This window comes from Trachypithecus francoisi, unplaced genomic scaffold (genome assembly GCF_009764315.1).
Source record: "Trachypithecus francoisi isolate TF-2019V2 unplaced genomic scaffold, Tfra_2.0 Contig01579, whole genome shotgun sequence".
In the NCBI taxonomy this organism is placed as follows: Eukaryota; Metazoa; Chordata; class Mammalia; order Primates; family Cercopithecidae; genus Trachypithecus; species Trachypithecus francoisi.
In genome coordinates, this window is record NW_022681442.1 from 28995056 (window position 1) to 29016495 (window position 21440).

At 50.5% G+C, this 21440-nt stretch overlaps 1 protein-coding gene across 2 annotated transcripts in view; it reads right to left on the reverse strand.

Annotated features, from left to right (window-relative positions):
• SUFU (SUFU negative regulator of hedgehog signaling) overlaps positions 1 to 21440 on the reverse strand; it is a 136464-nt gene that overhangs the window by 12503 nt on the left and 102521 nt on the right. For both annotated transcript variants that reach the window (XM_033184396.1, XM_033184406.1), the window contains exons 9-10: positions 5895 to 6029; positions 3847 to 3985 (exon numbers count right to left, since the gene is read on the reverse strand). In XM_033184396.1, coding sequence (XP_033040287.1) covers positions 3847 to 3985; positions 5895 to 6029 — 274 coding nt within the window. The remainder of the gene's footprint in view (positions 1 to 3846; positions 3986 to 5894; positions 6030 to 21440) is intronic.

Below are 21440 nucleotides of genomic sequence, written 5' to 3' on the forward strand. Positions count from 1 at the left end.
GGACTGGAGGCGCCACCTGGGTGAGCTGTCAGACACCACACAGCTGAGAAAGCATTGCGGGGCCTACAACAATATTCTCATATTTGGTGATGTGACCTCTATGTGACCGCTGGGGCTGAGACTTATCCCCCTTCAGATCAACCCTGGCTGGGGACAGATGAACGACTCAGCTCTGGGCCGGACTCCCGCTCAGAAGACTAACAGTCCAGTGTTGACAGGCTCAAGGGAAAGAGGCTTGTTAAAACCACCAGGGTGAGGAATGCTGGGGGGAAGGAGGTGCAGCAGCAGACTTCGGCAGGCCCCCTCCCAGGGTCTGAAAAGCCTCCTGCACAGCCCTGGAGTTGGCTGATAAGCTTTACAGTCTCAGCAAGGATGAAAACAGCAAATGGCAGGGCAGACGGAGTCAAGGTGCTGTTCCTTGGAAAGTGAAAGCCTGTGGAACTGGTGCTGGCTTCCTGCACCCCCAGATCCTCCATAAAGCAGGGAGTGTCCACTGTGCTCCACCTGGTCTGCAGACAGCCCTGCTTTGCCACATGCTGGGGCCCTGACTCTCCTGGGTCTGGACTGATGGGGGAAGGTGAGGGAGCAGGTGGGTGTGGAGGCCTGTCTGGGGCCATTCCACAGGCTCCGGAAAGGGGCTCGGGTTCCCAAACCTTCTGCCTTTTCCTCTCGGCCTCTCTTTGTCACTCTTCCCCCTGCAGGGTGTCTCTGCCATGCTTTCTCCCAAGAGATAACAGGCCTGGGCTAGTGGCCAGAACAAGGTGCCAAGGCTGAGAGTGAGGGCTTCCAAGGCTGCTGTAACAAAGTCATCCTAGCCCCTCCGTTGCAGCTGGGACCAATGGGAGAGTTCCGGCAGCAGTTAAAAGAACAGAAGACGGGCCGGGCGCGGTGGCTCAAGCCTGTAATCCCAGCACTTTGGGAGGCCGAGACGGGCGGATCATGAGGTCAGGAGATCGAGACCCTCCTGGCTAATACAGTGAAACCCCGTCTCTACTAAAAATACAAAAACTAGCCGGGTGAGGTGGCGGGCGCCTGTAGTCCCAGCTACTCGGGAGGCTGAGGCAGGAGAATGGCGTAAACCCGGGAGGCGGAGCTTGCAGTGAGCTGAGATCCGGCCACTGCACTCCAGCCTGGGCGACAGAGCGAGACTCCGCCTCAAAAAAAAAAAAAAAGAACAGAAGACTGGGTCTCTTCATGTCCTAGGTCTATTGGATTTCGCTCCTTCCTACTCCTCTGCCTCCAACAGGCCTGGGCACACAAGGCCCAAGAAGACACCTTGGAACCCTGGGGACGTGAGCAAGAGATGCTTGCAGGGAGCAAAGGTGGGCCTTTCTGTGCTGGGGTCCCCTCCTGAAGAGCCTATGGCCCTCCTTGGCCGAGGGGAGTGGCCCTCACTGGCGACTGAAAGTCTAACCCCAGGCCTCTAGGAGGTCCTGCAGACTCCCATGGAGACAGCCAGCCCCAGAGGGAGACCTAGAGGCCCACAAGTAATTACAAGCCCAGGTTCCCACAAGCAAGGGAGCTGCCTGTGACCACAGTGGCAAGACCCTAACAGGGGCGGCTGGCTGGCAGTCAGAGGCAGAAAGTGCTGACTGCCTGGCAGGGGGAGGAGGGCTGGTGTGGGTGTTGGCTCCACCGCTGAGAATCCAGCTGGGGGCAGGGTCAGAGGGTTTCCCAGGGCTCCTTGGAAAGGGCCTGAGAAACCCCTCGGTGATCAAGGGTGGGTGCTTGGGGTGTGGGGCCTCCGCCAGCCTTCCTGGGAGCTCTCCTGTGAGCCGGCCCCGTGGTGGACCACACTAATGAGCCCATAACACAGGCCTTTGATTGAGCAGCTCCCAGCACAGCAACTTTATTGAAACATGCCGAGGCCAGCAGCTCGTTCCCACCGCGCCCCGGTTCCCTGGGCAACAGCCCACGGGAGGGGACCATGTGCTGGGGAACCAGCGGGTGCTGGGCCTCAGGCTCGCTGAGGGGCTGCCAGGGAGGTGAGGGGGTTGTGGCACTGGGAGTGGGAACCCCAGAAGCTAGGGGGTCAGGGGCTTGGGCAATTGGGGTTGGGTCCAAAGGGCATTCAGAGGACTGAGGGGCAATGGGACATCTGCCTAGTCCTGTTGGGGCCAAGGTTCCTGAGCTGCTGAAAATTGGAGGGCAGAAAGACATTCCAGGAGGGGAGGGCAGAGCTCCGAGGATAGGTTCAGAGCTGAGGATGTGAAACATAACTGGGTAGAATGTATTCTGCAGTTTGGGGAGGCCCCAGTCCCGACTGTCCCAGGAAAACGTGCTTGAACCTTACACACACACACACACATACACACACACACACACACACATACACACACACACGCGCGCGCGCTACCTGAGGACACTTGGGAATGATGACCTGTGAACTCTCGGGGGCTTGTCCTTACCTCCAGCCTCCTCAGCAGCTCTGCCCAGGAGACAGGCCTGCTCCCTCCCTGTTCTCCACAGGAGCAGAGGCAGCAGCCCGGGGCATGGCTGGGGTAGGGAATTAGGGGAGGCCCTTTCCACTTGTGCTGGGCTAATTTCAAATATTACACTTCACAGCTTTTGTTACAGTAACTACCAACACCACATGGACAGAAATCTAATGTTACCAAGTGGGACTTTTAAAATGTATTTATAACTTTATGGTTCAAAGTAATTTTGTTATGAAACGATATAATAACAACAGTGGAAAAAGGCAAGATAATTTATGGAACACAATATCCCTAAAGCACTAGCTTCCATTTCTATCTCAGCTTAGTCTGGGGAGTGTGGTTGGTGTCCTTTGTTTGCTGTTTGTTTTAATTAAGGGTTAGTATTTTGGTGGTGGGGGGAGAAGAGGGGGCTGGCCTGAAGGAGGAGAAATTCTGTAGACATGCAGGGACAAAAAGTGTGTTTGTATTGAGTACATATGCTTTACAGACTCCCCAGACTGGGTGAAACCCACAAACCCAGCATCATTCTCTTCTCCTCTACTGTAATGCCACGTGCCTTTCCAATATATCACAAACCAGGTATGGCCACCTTTAGGTTTAGGGTCAGGTTCCCTTTCTCGATACTCATGAGTGAGGTGAGGTAAAGTGTTCAATCCTCTCTCCACCCCCAACAAACAAACAAATGCCAAAAAAGGATGCTGTCCCTCCAAGATAATCAGGAGTGTGGTGGAGCAGGCTGAGCACCCATTAGAGACCCGGGACAGGGTGGGGGCTGGAAGGAGGCCTATGGCTCTGAGGCCCCAGTACCCTGCTTGGCATCAGCTCTGAAGCTCGCTTCAGCCAGAAGAGCAAAGTAAGTACAAAGTGCTCTGGACCAGCCAGCCGATCTCTGGTCACACAAACTCAGGAGGAATGGGAGGGCCATCAGATCAGGGGTGGGCTGGGAAAGGGAGGCTCTTCCCACTGAGGCCTGCCTAGTCCCTGGTCCAGGCACACATGCCACTGTCTGAAATGTAGTGGGATTTCCATGCAGCCATTGGAGAGTGGCCTCCACACATCCTCCCATCTTGCTTCATCCTCCAGTTTACCCAGGGTACAGAAAGTCTTATATCCCTCCAACCTAGATTTCCATGGGAAACAGAATTACCAAGAGCCAGGGCCTGGAAAGTTAACACTTGTGTCTCAGGTGACAGGGGAGAAGGTCAGGAAGTGCTCCTAGAGCTGCTGGAGTGGGTAGCAGCATCCACACTCCACATCTACCCACAGGCCCCAGGCCCTGAATCCAAGAGGCGCTCTTGACCAGCCTCCCAGGAAGGGGTGCCACCAAGAGCTGCCAAGGGGGAAGAGGAGGGATGGACAAGGAAGAGTCTACGAAAGGAAGGAGGGAGAAGAAAAAGGGCCTTCTCACTTGTAACCAGGGTCCATGAGCTGCGTAAGGATGTTCTTCGGTGGCAAAGGCGCCTTCCACTCCCGTGGAGACAAATGTGATGGCCATGTCACCTGTGATACTTTTATATGTAAAGTGCCGTCCATGCAGGAGCCTGCCCCTGGGAATGGGAACATGGAGACAGTGAGGAGCTGGGCCTAGAAACAGTTTCAAGCACAGCAGGCCTGGCCAAAGCTCTGGGAGAGTGGGGACTATGGTCTGCGGGCCAGGTACATGCTCTCCTGGCTCCCTACCTGTCCATCAACAGGGGACTGTATCTAAACACGCTCATTTCAGCACCTTCAAAGAGAAGCCCCTCTCACAAATTATCTAAGGTTATCCTTCCAAAGTGCTCAAAGCTAGCAGAAAACACTGAGTTCAAAAGCCCTGCAGAGATCCTGCAGAGATTCAAGCTTGTCTCTCTTAGGAAAACTGAGGCCAGAGAGGCAAGGTAGCAATTGCTGAGGTCACGCCCAGAGGTAAGAGGGGGTCACATCCCTCCTTGGGGGACGGAGGTGAGGTAGTGTCTAGACAAGTTTCCCTGGGACGATGGGATAGTGCCTCCACAGTGGGACACTTCAGTGTCCAGGGCAGAATCTTCCACCTGCTCCTGGGCTTTCCCATAACATTTAAGTGGCTGGCCCAAAGGCCACAGCACATCTTTAAAAAAAAGCAAGCAAGCAAGCTGAAGCCAAGTGGGGTCACTCAGGGAGCCACAAAAGTTACTGTTAATCCCTAGTCTGGAAATACACCTGGGGGAGGGGCAGGCAGGGGCAGCTAATGGGCAGAGCCGCCCATCAGCAAAGGAAGTGGAACCTGCCCTGTGCCTTCTCAGGCTGCCTCCAATTAACCCTTCACCAGTTGCAAGGCCCTGGGCTTTGGCCAGAGAAGTGGCTAGGGAGGATGTGGTCGTGGGATGGCAGTAGACCCCGCCAGGTCCTGTTCATTCTGGCCACTTGCTCTCTGTCCGCTGCCCAGGGTGGCTGGCCAAGGCTGGTTACCCTTCAAACTCACTCCCAGGTGCTGGGGACAGTGGGGAGGGTCCCAACTGTGCCATTTCTTCCTCCCTGTCACTGTTCTGTGAGTTTAGAGTTACTCTTGGTGCCTCTGCTGCTCAAAGTGTGGGTGGAGCCCCAGGGCTGTGGGGTAGCCAGCTGTAGCAGATGCAGCCGTGCAGCAGCCCTAAGCACAGAGCTGAGTTCTGGCCATTGGACTGGGCTTTTGGCACTGTGGACAGAAGCAGAAGGGACACAGCTGGGCTTCCTGGTCCCTCAAGGAGTTTGCTGGGCTGGCCACTAGGTTTTCGAACTGAGTGTTTTGCATGAGAAAAGCAGCAAGCAGGAGAAAATAGAGCCCAACCCACCCAACCCCGCCCTGACAAACCAGTGCTACTGGGAACCCTGCCATCCTGCCCTGGGCTTGTGGGTGGCTGGGGGCACCTGAGACTCCCTGGGTCACAGAGTCTTCCTAAGGGGAACAGGGCTGAGGAACACTTCTCTGGATAAAGGAGAGTTCTTTAGCACCTATTCCCTGTGGATTCTGACTCCAGAACTTGCGAATGAGGAAGGTCTGTCAAGCAAGCAATCAGAGACCAATGGGGCTCTCTGGCCACAATGCTGGGCCCATTGGGGACTGTGCTGCTCTGGGCTTGATGCGAGATGCAGACAAGAGAGCCCTTCTCTAGGAAGGATGGCAGACTTCTCACCACCTAGGCCAGCCAGAGGGTTGGGCAAGGAGAACACCCCATGGCCCAGTGACGTGGGGACGACTGGTTGGTTCACAGTCCCCAGGCTCCTCAACAGGCCCCAAGTGGAGTAGCTCTCCTCCCTCCCTGAGCCCCAGCCTGCTTAGGTGTGTAGGCTGCTGACAGGTGCCTCACCCTCACCAGGGAGACAGGCCTGGTGGCTCCTTGGAGGCCCTGGAGGACGCCTGCTGGGGGAGGGGGCTGGGGAGGCTCTGAAGTGCCCCCTGGAGGCTGAGCTCGGTGCTGTGGGATAAACTGTGTGGTAGGGGTGTGTGTCTTCACTCACCTTAGGCAGAGAGGAATGAGGGCTCCGGACTCCTGGTTGAATTTCAGATGTACGCTCTCGAGCTGCCGCGTGCGAATCAGCTCATGGGGAATGATGGCTGTGGAGCTGTCACTTTCTAGGCTGTCTTTGCGGCTCCTGTGAAGCAAGCACAGGAAAAGGTTCAGCACAAGGTGAACAGCTCAGGGAGGAGCAAGATGGGAGTCTCCAGCTGGGCTCCTGAGTAATAAAGACAATAATGGTGACTGATGATAATGATGGTGACAGCCACCATTCTGTATATGCCTGGCGAGCACCAGCCACTGCATCAAGCACTTCTCACTGACTGGCTACTCCTCACAATGCCCCCAAGAAATGGCTGCCACCATTCTCTCTTTTTTTTAAAGAGAAGGAACTGGGGATCAGGGAGGCTAAGTAATTTGCACAGGTTGCACAGCCAGGGAGTGGGCAGAGTTGAGATCCGGTCTCAGGTAGGTCTGGCTCTATAAAGCCTGCATCTTTGGCTAACATTCTATTTTTTTTGAGATGGTGTCTTGCTCTGTTATCCAGGCTGGAGCGCAGTGGCGCAATCTCGGCTCATTGCAACCTCCGCCTCCTGGGTTCAAGCAATTCCCCTGCCTTAGCTGGGATCATAGGCATCTGCCACCATGCCCGGCTAATTTTTGTTTTTTTAGTGGAGATGGGGTTTCACCATGTTGGCCAGGCTGGTCTCGAACTCCTGACCTCAGGTGATCCACCCGTCTTGGCCTCCCAAAGTGCTGGGATTATAGGTGTGAGCCACTGCACCCAGCCTTTTTTTTTTTTTTTTTTTGAGATGGAGTCTCACTGTGTCACCCAGGCTAGAGTGCAGTGGCACGATCTTGGCTCACAGTAACCTCTGCCTCCCAGGTTCAAGCTATTCTCCTGCCACAGTCTCCCAAGTAGCTGGGATTACAGGGACCTGCCATCATGTCTGGCTAATTTTTTTGTATTTTTAGTAGAGACAGGGTTTCACCATGCTGGCAAGGCTGGTTTCGAACTCCTGACCTCAGGGGATCCGCCTGCCTCAGCCTCCCAAAGTGCTGGGATTACAGGCGTGAGCCACTGTGCCTGGCCCCAACATTCTGTATTAAAGTATATGGCACAGTGCCTTGTCTTTTCCTGTGATCAGCAGGAGCTTCTGGGAGCCCTTCCTCTCCTGCCCTGGAGCCTCCGAGCCCTAACTCTGAGCACCATGAGATGCGCAGCTCCAAGAGTTTCTGTCCAGCTGACCCTGAAGGCTCTGAGGATGCACATTCCGCCAACAGCCAGAAGCTGCAGGGACATTCACACCCTTCATCTAACCAGAGGGTGATACAATCTGTACTGCTGAGTACAAGCTGGGCTCTTAGGAGTCAGACCAGTGGGATTGGTTGGAAAGCAGAACCGGGCTCCCGCCCTGCTGGGCTTTAAGGCCCCAGGAGCCTGTACCAGATTCCTCCTGACTGTGGCCTTGGCATGGTGAGCTGTCACTGCTGTCTCACACTCCCTCCTGCTTGCTTCCCACCAACAGTGAGGCCCACGGCTGGGTCACAGGGTCCCTTTGCATTCTAAGATTTGCTCTTTCAAATTCAGCTGCCCCCACTGACAACCTCTCAAATCTGCCTCAGCCAGAAATAAGAGTTACCCACTGATTCCATTCAAAAGGCCGGATCCTGGTTTGGGCTGTGAATCTCAGAACAATTCCCCAAGTGTCCATCAAAAACTGGGTGAGAAGCTCTAGTTATTTATCATTCAAGTGGCAGGCAGAAGCCACCCAGGATGACAGCTGGACAGCCACTGAGAGGCAGGCCCAACCTCCTTACACGCTGTGGGGCTAGGTGCTGAGGCCTGCAGCCAGGGTGGCACCCTGACAGGCGGGGCACTTCCCCAGGGGAAGGTATAGGGTCCACAGGCAAAAGACAGACGACAGCCCTGCAGCGGCAGTGGGTTAGACATGCCCCTGAGGTCACGGGCCGTGCCTGCCTGCTGGCCTTGTCTTTGTGAGGACTCACCCCCGGATCTGACTGTTCCTTCACAAAGCGGTCCCTCCCTCTGCCTTCCTAAAGCCAGCTCTAAAACTGCCTTTTCCCCTGGCTTCACCCTTGCACAAGATCTGTGAAGGAGACAAAATGCTATGGCGAAGAGGGTCACAGTATCCAGGACTGGAAGGAAACTCTGAGGTTGTTTAATCTACCTCTTTCCTTTACAAAAGAGAGCGGGTGACGCGTCCCCGCTCACCGTGCGTCAGACTTCTGATCGAAGCCTCAGACTTCTGACCAACTCTCTTTCCCTTCCACCAGGGCCACTGCACCTCCCTTCCTTCAGAGGGAGGCAGCAGTGACAGGTGAGGACTCAGTGGAGACACAGGGTGCCCTCAGGGCCCAAACAAGAGCAGAACTCAGGAAGCAGTGTTTCCTGAGCCATGTTTCCTGAGCCCTTACTCTGTGCCAACCCTCAGCTAAGGCCATAGGTTCACTTGCTGATTCCTCCCAGCAAGCACGAGGTAGGCTGCGCTGTCAAGCCTTCTTTCACAGTGGAGGTAACTGAGGCTCACAGATGTGAGGTGACAAGCCGAAGGGCTCAGAGTGAGTTTAAGCAAAAGAACCAGGGGGTGACTCTCACAATCACTCCCCTGTGCCATCTCTTACCACCGGTTCCTGTCTCCAAACACACTACCGTCCTCCTGAAAGGGGCTGAGGCCTAGCGTGTCCAGGCGGGGCCTGCTAGAGGATCCCAGCCTCTATGGTGCAGGCAAAAATGCTGATGAATAGCAATGGGAGGTGGGGTGGGGGCTTGCAGAAAAGAATCAACAGCATACAGGGCTACAGACGTCTCAAGCTGGAGGGAAAAATAAATTGTTGAAAGTCAGCTAAAGTCACCTTGGTAACTGCCACAACACCCTCACCCAGAACCAGGACATCAAACCCAACTGCAAACAGCTTTAAAGAAATGGAAAAGAACTTAATCATCTGAAGAATTAATGTGACAAGTGCCCACATTTACACCTCCCACCAACCTTCAATCATTTGAAACCATACTTTAATCTTTTAAGAGAAAAAAAATTGCAAAATGCTAGATCTGCAGTCCTGGAGCTTGGGTATTTTCGGCATGCTGCTTCGATGGAAACGCGGCTGCTACACACAACACACACACACAAGAACTCAACACACACACGCGCATGCGCACACACATACACACACACACACACACACACACACACACACACACACACACAAGAACTCAGCTTTTTGCTGATTTGTTTCTTCTGGACATTGATGCAGAAGCATGAATTATTTGTGTGGGTTGGGTTAGGTATTAAATCTGCAGCCGACACAGGTTTGCAATGTTTTGCATGGTTGTCAGCTTCATCTTAGTCATAAAAAAATGAGTAGTGTGCTCGGGAGCATGGCCTAGTTTTTCAGCTGGGCTGTTTTCTCCCTGAGTTCCCAGTGGAGGGGAAGGCATGGCTTTGGGGGCTGGAAGGGAGAGGGGCTCACAGGGAGGCACAGCTCATACCTGCTGGCGACTGCCAGGGGCACAGGGCCAAGGCTGTGCTCCAGGAGGCAGAGTGGCTAACAGCTTAAGTTCTGGGTTCCAGTTTTATGTGACATTGGGCTTAACTTCTCTCTGAGCTTTGGTATCCTCTTAACAAGAATAAATAACAATAGGTCATTATGAATAAATGGGATGACTCAGATGAGGCATCTAATAGTGCCTGGGATGTAGTAGGTGCTCATAATACATCTGACAAGTGTATTAATGTGTTGACGTTAGCTGGCTGCCTCTAAAAGTCTATCTGCTCCTCCTGTAAAAATGTCAATGGCTTAACGAAAACTTGTTTGCCTTTATCCTGGGCCCAGAATCCAACTGCCTCTGGCCAGGCCAGTTCCCTGCTAAACAAAGGTTCTTGCCCAGAGCTTGGGAGGGAGTACTTCTGAGATGGGGCTTGAAAGGGCTCCTGACTCCTTGAGTGGACCCTGCAGGCTTTGGTCAACCACTGGTGCTCTGGGAAGGCCCAACTACAGTCCGAAAAACCACTGAGGCCTTTGCTCTACTGAGGGAGGTGATGCCAGGGCTCTCTTCCTTCTACAGAGCACAAACTGCCTTCCTGCAATTCTCAAACCACTGTTCTTCAAGTTGCCCAAAGCGAGCTGAATCCATCTTCCCATAACAGCCTTTCCAACCCCTGAGGCTGCTCTCACTTCTCACCAAGTTTCTTTTTCTACTATCTGTGGCCCTTTTAACTAGATTCTTGATAAGATTCTGAAATTCTCCATCCATTCAAGTCACCTCCCCTGGGCTCATTCTAACCTGTCAAAGTTTGAGTGTCCCATCCAGAAGTGAAGTGTTATGTGTGGCAATAAACATAGTATGTGACCTCACCAGTGCAGATCTGCAGATCACAGAGGGACTATGATCTCTCTTGTTTGGGACATTTTATTTCTATTGAAATTGTCATTGAATTATCTGTTATTTGTAACCTCCCCATACTACCAACTCACACTGCATTCCTTCTGTCAATGAAATCCTCCTCGGGCTTTCTCCCATGGGCTGCCCTGGGACCTGTTCTCCCCCATCTAGTACATCCCCCGTCTAGTACGTCCCCCAACTAGTATGTCCGGCTGATTACATGGAGCTAGGCGCAGAAGAACTCTGCACTATCTGGCTAGTGTTCCGGCAGTTCGGGTATTTCTGAAACCTGAATCTGGCATTCTTCATATTGGCATTCCTTCCTGACTTCAGATCACTGACAAAACTGATACATTTGTCATCGATGTTCTCATCCCAGGCTTTGATTAAAAAGTAAACAGGAAAGGGCTAGGCAGACAGGCTGATGGACTGACATCATTACTCTTTGGGTATGCCCATCCAACCAGTTATAAATCAACCCAATCTTCCCATCACCACAGCCCTCACCCTCCTGGATGTTCTCCGGACATTTCTGTCTTGCCTATAATGCTGTCAGAATGTTCTCAAAACGTCTTGCTAAACCCTGCCTATATATGGTCTGCAGCACTTCCTTTGTCTGCTTGGGCAGGTAAGCATTTCTTTTTTCTTTCTTTCTTTTTTTTTTTGAGACAGAGTCTCGCTGTGACGCCCAGGCTGGAGTGCAATGGTGCGATCTCGGCTCACTGCAACCTCTGCCTCCCAGGTTCAAGCAATTCTCCTGCCTCAACCTCCCAAGCAGCTAGGATTACAGGCGCCCACCACCACACCCTGCTAATTTTTGTATTTTTAGTAGAGACAGGGTTTCACCATATTGGCCAGGCTGGTCTCGAACTCCTGACCTCAAGTGATCCACCCGCCTCGGCCTCCCAAAGTGCTGGGATCACAGGTGTGAGCCACCATACACCCAGCCTGGTAAGCATTTCTTTTTAGGCAATGACAATGTTGAGTCTACTTAGGGGTCTTTGGAAAAAATTAAAAATAAATAAATAAAAAGGCAATGAGGATGGTTTGGCAAGCCTGGCTCTTTCTGACTCTCAGGACTCGCTCTTTCCCTTGGAGTGTTCACAGCCTACTTGCTGAATAATCTAGTTCAGAATTTTCGCTGAGAGTGACACCACGCTCACTAGTCTAGAGAGTGCAAGATGCTTTTTGCATCTTGCAACTTCTGAGTACTTCCAGTCTGCCAACACCTCTCTCCCATTCCCTCAAAGATTGCTGACACCAGCTTCACGACTCCTGCCTGCCAATTCTCCTGGTGTTCTGGAGGCACAATACATGTGAGCCAGGAGAGCTGAAATAATAGATTCAACTCTCTTGTCAATGCCTGTGGGACCCTTCCTGGTCTGATAACCATTTGTTTCAATATGGAACCATAACAGAACTTGAGTAAATTTTGCTTTCTCTCGGCCACTGATAAACGATACTCTGTCCAAACAATTAGGTCTAGGTTTTCTTCTTCTTACTCCAAAGAGAAGTACAAAAATAAAGTCCTTTTTGCTGCTCATTGCACTTTTTTTGCAAGACTCAGTTCTTGAGTTTCAGCTTTTCTTGACCCTGTTCTTTAAAGTCTATGCTGACATAACATCTCTCTCCTTCCAGCATTTGTTCAAATTCTTCCAAATTGAGTTGTGTGAAGTATTCTCTACAGACCTATGCTGGTCCCTGGAGGTACTGGACCTCTTTTTGGTTTTCAGGGGACTATTCACAATACTAAGAGACATCTTTTATTGAGCACAGACTGTGGTGCTGGGCCCCATGCTAAATCCTTTGTATAGTTTGCTTCCTTTTATTTCCATCACAACTCTATAAAGAGGCATTATTTTCCCCATTTTGCAGATAAAGACACTGAAACTCAGAGACTTAAATAACTAGCCCAAGATCAAACAATGAGTAAAGAGCTGAGACAAAACCCCAGTTCTCCTTGATACCAGCAAAAAAGTAATTATACTATTTCTCCTTAAGAAACTCCCATCTCTTTTGAGTGGTCTTTTCTTCCAGGGTTTCAGGACTATGAAGACACATCTATCTTTTCCTTGAATTCTGAAAAGAACTGCCTTCCTGGAAGACAGGGCAGGACTTCCCAAAGGGTATTTGATGGAATATTAAGAGAAGCCTCTAGAAAAACAGGTATGGCAAAGGGTAGATGGAATATGCCCCATCTCAGATCAGAGATTCACAAAATGTTGGCATTTTGGACTCTGAGGAGGACGATAGAGGGAAAATATACTGGTTTCATTTTGTGTAAACAAGCATTTTCCAACTGTAGCCAGAGAACCCTCTTTTCACTGAACACCCAAGAAAATCCCCTAAAATGTTGCGGGGACCTCCTCTGGGACTACTGGCCCAGGGTTTTCCCTCGTGAACTCTGCCTGCCCAAGCTGCTTTCTCACAGGGCTCACACTCCCTGCTGGTCAGAATTGGGTCCACAGCCGAGTTCTCACCGATTATCTTCTGTGCCCCTGAGACAGACGTTTTCCAGGGGGCTGTCAGATGATTCTCCACGGCTCACCCTCAACTCTCAGCCTGAGGCTAGGGAAGCTGAAGTTCCCCTGGGCTTGCCTTGGCACTAACTGTGTGCTTTTTACCTGGCATACATCATCCTTTCTTTTCATTGGGCAGAGTAAACTATAACAGCTCATACAATACCTTTTCCTTTTTTCTATTTTTTTTTTGAGACGGAGTCTCTCGCTCTATTATCGCCCAGGCTGGAGTGCAATGACCGGATCTCAGCTCACTGCAAGCTCCGCCTCCCAGGTTCACGCCATTCTCCTGCCTCAGCCTCCCAAGTAGCTGGGACTACAGGCGCCCGCCACCTCGCCGGGCTAGTTTTTTGTATTTTTTAGTAGAGACAGGGTTTCACCGTGTTAGCCAGGATGGTCTTGATCTCCTGACCTCGTGATCCACCCGTCTCGGCCTCCCAAAGTGCTGGGATTACAGGCTCGAGCCACCGCGCCTGGCCTCTTTTTTCTTTTTTAGCGTTTAAAAGGTCAAAGGATTTCATGAGGGTCGTTACAATAGTCACTGTCTTCCTATGCTCCCCTCCTCAGACAACTGTCACCTCTGTAGATGATTCTTTCGTATTTCCTTAATTTTTTTTGTTTTTAGACAGAGTCTCGCTCTGTTGCCCAGGCTGGAGTGCAATGGCGCCATCTTGGCTCACTGCAACCTCTACCTCCTGGGTTCAAGCGATTCTCCCGCCTCAGCCTCCCAAATAGCTGGGATTACAGGCACCCACCATTATGCCTGGCTAATTTTTTGTATTTTTGTAGAGATGGGGTTTTACCATGTTGGCCAGGCTGGTCTTGAACTCCTGACCTTAGGTGATCCACTCACCTCAGCCTCCCATCCTTAATATTTTAAATATACTTTATTTTTAATTCCCGGTGTTTCCTTTTCTCTTTCTTTTCTTTTTTTTTTTTTTGTTTGAGACGGAGTCTTGCTCTGTCGCCCAGGCTGGAGTACAGTGGCAAGATCTTGGCTCATGCAACCTCCACCTCCTGGGTTTAAGCGATTCTCCTGCCTCAGCCTCCTGAGTAGCTGGGATTACAGGCGCATGACCGTGCCCAGCTAATTTTTGTATTTTAGTAGAGACGGGGTTTCACCATGTTGGCCAGGCTGGTCTCAAACTCCTGACCTCAAGTGATCTGCAAGCCTCGGCCTCTCAAAGTGCTGGGATTACAGGCGTGAGTCACTGCACCCGGCCTGGTATTTCCTTTTCAGGCTTTACCTACTGACTCCCCACCATGGAAGATGAGCTTTTAGCTCTCTTCCATGCACCTTCCCACTTTTCCAGGATAACTGCACTGTCAGTTTGTGTGGACTGGTATTAAGTGTTTAAATTATTATGACTATGTCAATGCTGTTTACAGCTGAGCCATGTATTACATTAATACACTTTTCCTTTTTGTCATAATTTTCTATTTTCCTTGGATTTAATACCTCTCTTAGTTTTCTATGTGCTTATCACCAATTAAATCAGAATTACTATTACTGGCTGGGTGTGGTGGCTCACGCCCATAATCCTAGCACTTTGGGAGGCCGGGTGGGAAAATCACCTGAGCTCAGGAGTTCAAGGCCAGCTTGGGCAACGCAGTAAAACCCCATCTCTACCAAAAGTACAAAAAATTAACTGGGCATGGTGGCGTGTGCCTGTGGTCCCAGCTACTCAGGAGGCTGAGGAGGGAAGATCGCTTGAACTCAGGAGGCAGAGGTTGAGATCACACTACTGCATGCCAGCCAAGGTGACAGAGTCAGACCCCGTCTCAAAAAAAAAAAAAAAAAAAAATTACTCTTACCAATGGTCCACACATCTTCCTCCCAAGCCATTCAAATACACCAAGTATTTATCAATTTTATTTTCTTGGAGACATTTCTCCAGAGGATCCTTCCAACCTGCTCCCACCTGAGTTGGCTGCCTTCCTTTCCTGCTATATTGTTGTCATCTGGGATCATTCTCCCTTTCACCCTGGATTCTCCTTGCCTCTTTCTCATGTTGGATCCATTTCCTACCCCCATATGTCTTTCTCATTTATTCGGATGGAGTGTATCCTCTAGATGATTTCACTTTATTTTTTAGTATGCCTCTCTCAGCTAAATGGTCTCTCCTGAACTGCCACCTTCAGGGGTTTCTAGGCAAACTAAAATACCATCTTTCCTCCGTGCGCTGGCATACAGGTGTCAAAGACCCTGTTTCCGGTTACGTTTTCTGGTGAACTGGCATGTATCCCTCCACCTTTATCCTCTTTTACAGACAATACTCAGTGAAGAGGCTCAGATCTAGAGTCACACCACCCAAGGTTCAAATCCTGGCTGACACTTAATCCCTGCAGTCTGATGCTAGATAAGTTCTATAACCTGGTTAAGTCTCAGTGTTCTAAGTCACAAGACAGGAACAAGGGCATTCCACAACGCAAGGCCTGGCACAAGTTGATGTACAATAAAAACTGCCCACTCAGCCACGAGGACCAGCCCAGGATTCCTTCTATATTGAGAGCACCACACCAAGGGGTGGTTTATGGGATGGTTTAGAGGTGCAGTTGATCTGAATTGACCTATTTCGTCTTTACCACCTGTCTATATAACGCATTCTATATTTGTATTTCTCACTGCATAAGGTGACTTTTTATAGATCCTAATAAACCCTCTCCTTCCAGTGTCAAGGTAGATTCCTGATTTCTAGTATTGTACAGTTGATAGTACATGCCCTGATCACCCTACCTATACATTAACAGACCAACAGAGTCTCAACCATGCTTCCCCTCCACCCTGGTCTCTCTGAATGGAAAAGTCTTAATTTTTCCACATTCGCCTAAAGGGTATTGGTCCCATTCAGTCAGTGGCAGCAGGGGTGGAAAGGAGAGGAGCTGAACTATTGAGACTCCTTTTAGCCACAATCCCAGTCCTGTGAGTCATGACGTCTGCAGTGGCCACACGACTTGGAGCCTTCTCCTTGGGGACGCCCAGGAACAGGAACCAGGGCATCAAGCTTGGCAACTATTCACAAGTGAAGTGGATTTGGCCTGCTGAGCCCAGCCCAACCTCTAGCTTTTGCCCCTTGTCTGGGAGATTCTTCCTTTTGCTTTCTGATTGCTGACGAAAGCTCTGAACTTTCCAGAGAAAGAACCACCTGCAGGTCTCCCTTTAAGGCAGGACTGGAAAAGGGTGTGGGTGTGGGATGGAGGGAGAGGGGACCAGCTCACCTCTAAAGTTCTTGTTAAGCACAAGGCTGTATAACCTGGTTATTCTGACAAATTTTCTCATAAGGACAATACAGGAGTAAAAGACCATAAAAGGTGAATAGTAAACACCAATAACCAAATGATAAAATGCAGTATTTTCTTTTTTTGTTTTGAGACAGGGTCTTAGGACGGAGTGCAGTGGTGTGATCATGGTTCACTGCAGCCTCAACCTCCCAGGTCCAGGTGATCCTCCCACCTCAGCCTCCTGAGTAGCTGGGACTACAGGCACGTGCCACCACACCTGGCTAATTTTTTGTATTTTTTTGTAGAGATGGGGTTTCACCATGTTGCCCAGGCTGGTCTTGAACTCCTGGACTCAAGAGATCTTTCTGCCTCAGCCTCCCAGAGTGCTGGGATTACAGGTATGAGCCACCACACTCAGTTTAAAAATGCAATATTTGGCAGGGCACAGTGGCTCATGCCTGTAATTCCAGCACTTTGGGAGGCCGAGGCGGGCAGATCATGAGGTCAGGAGTTCGAGACCAGCGTGACCAACATGGTGAAAATCCATCTGTACTAAAAATACAAAAATTAGCTGGGCATGGTGGTGTGTGCTTATAATCCCAGCTACTCAGGAGGCTGAGGCAGGAGAATCGCTCAAACACGGAAGGCAGGGGTTGCAGTAAGCTGAGATTGTGCCATTGCACTCCAGTCTAAGCGACAGAGTGAGATTTTGCCTCATCTCAAAAAAAAAAAAAAAAGGGGGGGGGGCGCCATATTTTCATTGGGAATATCCCAAAGGTAAAATCTGATCATGAAATGGTGCAACAGAGTATGGTTAAAGAAGTCAGGGTGAGTAAAATCTGCATCAAGGTTAGGGGATTTCCTAGTCAACTATTAACTCCTCTGGGCATGAGGGGCAGCCATCCCCAGCCCTGCCCTCTGACTTGGGTGGGAGATTAGTACCCCTACTCTCCTGAATGAGCTTGCTTTAGCCAGAACCCCAGCTTTCCTTTTTCTGAGACACTGAGTCATTTCCTTTCTCTAGCTCTTACCTTTGAGCCTTCCTTTTCCCCTCCCTGGAGAAGTGACTCACTGCTGAAGTGTTGGGTGACACCGAGGATCAAGGATGGGTGATAAAAATACTCCTGATTGTGCAACTCGAGGGAGAGGGATGCAGCGTTTGGACTGAGAATTCAAGCACCAGCGAGGAATTCTGAAGTTGGGGTGTTAACAATGGCTGTGGCTTCATCTCTTTGGGGAAGTGGAGCAAAGAACGGAGTTAAAACAGAAATTTACCCATGCCAGACTTGCTGTGGAGCCCCTTGCTCTGCCCTTTCAAATGTGTATTTCTGAGAAAGTCCAGTAAAGGTACTTGGCATGACAACACGGATTACAGTGAGGGAGGCAAAAAGGAGCCTGCTGTCCAGGAAGCAGGGAGCAGAGAGGCCTAGGCTGTTCCTCTCATCAGCCCTGCAGAGTCTGGCTGGGGCCCTAAGAGAAGGGCTGTTTCTTTCTGGGCTTTCTTTCCAGCGCAAACAACTGTACTTCCCCAGCGTGGGAGTGTGAGGGAAGCCAACGTGACAGAGAGGGCTCCAGGCTGGCCACTGCGCTGACAGGAGAGACCCCTTGAAGCAGGGTTACCCAATACTGCCGTTCGTGCGAGCGGCACCAGCCACAGCCCAGCTGTTTCCCCCAGATGGAAACTCACCTTCCTTCACCCCAATTCACTGGTAGGTTGGATGCAAACGAGATATTTTCTTCTTCTAATTAATCTTCATGGATCTCATAGGCTGAGCAAAACAAAACACAATTTTCTCGAAAGGATGACTCCCTGACCAGGTTACAAGGTATTCAAGATGGGAATTAGAGGCAGCAAAGTCACCCCAATCAAAAGCCAAACAGACAGGTGCAGAGACACTCATAAGAGTAGGGAGAAATCTATGTATATGTGTGTGTGTGTATGTTGGGGAGGTGCTGCAAATGAGAATGTTACAGCAGAGGAATTCGTGGTACAGAATCTTAATTGTCCAGGAAATTAAGGCAAAAAAAATTTTTTTTAAAGGTCTTAAAAGTTGCTGGTGTGATTCTAGAAGACTGAGAATCTCAGCAGTGATGGTGAATTCGCTTTTTAGAGGTGCCTCAACTACAAAGAGGTCCCTCTAACATAAGTGTGCACACACATGCATGTGCCCTGTCACCCTCTGGGAGGGCACAACTCAGAGTGCTCCCTAAGGGTCCCCAGCCTCAGGTGGTAAGTCATTTGCTGAGGGAGGAGGTGGTCCTAGAATACTGATGCAGGTTCCCAGCATCTGAGCAACAGTTTAGAGAAATACAGGCCAGGTATGGTGGCTCATGCCTGTAGTCTCAGCATTTTGGGAGGCCAAGGTGGAAGAGGATCACTTGAGGCCAGGAGCTCAAGGCTGCAGTGAGCTATGATCTTGCCACCACATTCCAGCCTGTGTGACAGAAGGAGATCCTGTGTCAAAAAAAAAAAAAAAAAGACAGAAAGACAAGAAAACCTCTACACACAATTCACCTGACCGCACTGTGCACTGTAGAGAGACCAGACTCTCTAGTTCACGTCTGACCAGGTGACCTCAGACAGAGAGGATGCCCAGGAACTTTTCCCTCCTCAAATCCCTACAGATGTTGGCAGGCACAGTCTTTAAGCCAGGCTGTCCTCATGCGGCACAAAGGAGCTGCTTCCCATCCTTGCCAAACTCACCCGAGCAGGCAGTGGGAAGGGAGGCGCCAGCAAGCTGAAGGAGGCTTTTCTCAACTGATCATCTTGGGAAAAGCCAGATACAAATTTCATGGCTGGAATGCAAGGGTTGTGAAATGCTGAAGAAGCCCTAAAGAGGGCCAAGGACTCTCCTTCTGGGAAGGCAGTGGGAGGAGGGCTGGCAACGAAGAGTAGGAGAGGAGCAGGTTACCCAGGGGGCCTGCCTTTCTGGAAAGGAAGAAATAGACCCTCAAAATGGAAAGAAATCCCCTTGCCCTGAGGTGGTAGAGGGGCCAGAGATAGGGTTGTTTTATTTTCTGTACATGAAGAAAATAAGGCCTTGTGTCACAAAATAATTTTGGTATAAATGAGCCAATTATGACATAGCTTGTTATTTCTGGGATTTGGAATCACCAAGGCTCATGGCATCTCCTAGGAGTTATTTAACTCCCCTACAGTTTAGTTAAATAAGCCCAGTAGGCTTCTAACATGAGGCTTTGGCTTTGTCCTTGGTGCCATGTGAGAGGTCCCGATTCATGCTGTAACTAGTTAGATGAATTCTACCAGTAAGGGTCATTATTTTCTCGGAAACACAGTCTGATGTGTCCCCCATGGGGTCCCTGAGAATAGGGTAAGGAAGATTACATCCATTTTAATGGCTGATAGATGGCTGTAAGTAAGCTCAACCCCTTTCTAACCTTGGACAAGATACTTATTAGCCTCTCTGTACCTCATCCATTAAAGGGGGATACGTAAGATTATCGACCACAGGATGGCTATGAGGATGAGATAAATGAATGGCAGCAGATAGTAGCTGGCACATTACCTAGCACAGAATAAGCACTAATAACGTTTTAGCTGCTGCTGAAGTGTGAAAAGAGCAAGTGCTTGATGCCCCCAAGTAGGCCAGCACCCAGCTGCTAATGCCCAGGCTTGATCAGCTGCTCTGAGCCTCTGATCTAGCTCTGTATCTTCCTCAGACCACAGACAAACCCAGGAAGACCCATGCATAAGAGTTTCCTGGCCCAGAAGTCCTGACTAAGGGGAAATGAGACCAGCAGACAAAATATGGCCCACGCTAGCTGCCCCCGCACAGGGAGAGGAGCAAACACTGGTGCCAGCACATTTTGGGTCAGCTTTCTCAGTTGCAATCCATGCGGCGTATCTGAAATGGGGTCAGGTCCCAGAGTGGGCAGCACAGATATTAACATCAAGCTCACTGAACTGAACTGAGTCCATCATCATCGATCCTGAGATAACAGGAAGCTTGAGTCTGACAGGCTTGAGGAGTGTGTTGGAGAATGTTCTTGGCAAAGGAGGAAGAGAAACCATTTCTCAACCAATTGCTAACAAATTGGTAACCAGCATTGACAGCCTCAGAGGAAACATTCTAATTCCCTCGGACTGCAGATCCTGGTGCTTCAGAGACCTGACTGGGCACTAAACCTTCAGGAAGGGGAGACAAACCCGACACCTCAAATCTATTCCCACCCATCTCTCTGTATCTCAGCCAACTCAAGCCAAAGGGTAGAAGCCGCAACCTCTCTGCCTTATGTCTACAGAGAGCCCCTGGACCAGAACCAATACCCTACTGCCCAGTTAGGGTGTGGGCTGAGTCTGGGCTTATGTGTATATCTAGGAGCCCAGAGTCTTGTGCCCCCTTGCAATGTCCAGGGGTGCAGTAACTGGAAGTGCCCCCAAGCCAGAGAGTGAGATCTCAGGCCTGTTCCAGATACACAAGATGGGCAAGAAGGTTGTATCTCTGCAGGAGCTTGTGCCCTTCTGCCTAGAAACCCCAGGCTTCCAGAGGCAGAGAGCCATCTGGACTGAGACTATCTCCATGTTATAGGCCTTCCAGTACCTCTGGCCTCCCAACAGTGCCAAGGAGGCCCAAAGCGAGAAGCCAAGCTCAGGGAATGGGAAGGAGTGTAGACCTGGGACAGGGTCCAGACTCACAGGTAGAGAGCTTCCATATGTCGTATGACCTGGTGTGGCCATCTGCTGCTGCCAGGGGATGATCAGGATGCCTCAAGCAAGCTACTTCAGGGCAGCTGGCTGGAGAAACCCACAGGCCGGAGTTAAAAGCTGCTCTGAGGTGGCGGTAGAGGCTTTTCCAGGCTTTTGCCAAAGAGCTCAACTCTCAGCACAGCCCTGTTCCCAGAGTAACTCTAGTTCAGTCAGGTCCCAGGAGGCAGCCTGAACTTTAACCAGCCAGGCCTCCCCTGTGCTATATCCTCTTGAGTTCCTTCCCCTGCTTATTAAAATTCTAAGGCACCCTGAAGGTCGATGCCATGTTCTTCCTCCTCCAAGATGCCCTCCCTAACCACCCCAGATCCTGTGGACCTGTCTTTTCTGTAGTGCACTGAAGTGTTACTATTTCTGGGAACCATGATCAGCAACTAGAGCTAGAATCCAGAGAAGCAGCCATTTCCAACAAATCACATCGACAGCCAGACGCACACCATTAAAAGGTAATTGTTTCACTCATGTTCTCCCAAAGGAAGAGCCTGTGCACCCAAGATGGCCCCCTGGGCCCGAGCTTATCAGACAGCAAATGTGTAATAAAGACTTCGTAGAAGAAGGCCAGATCACCCTGGTCTTGCAGGATGACTGACCTCCCTTTCAGCCCAAGGCACAGCAATTTCCTCCCTGGCAGGCAAGGGAGGCTTTGGGCTGCCAGCCCCCTAGTATCTCCTG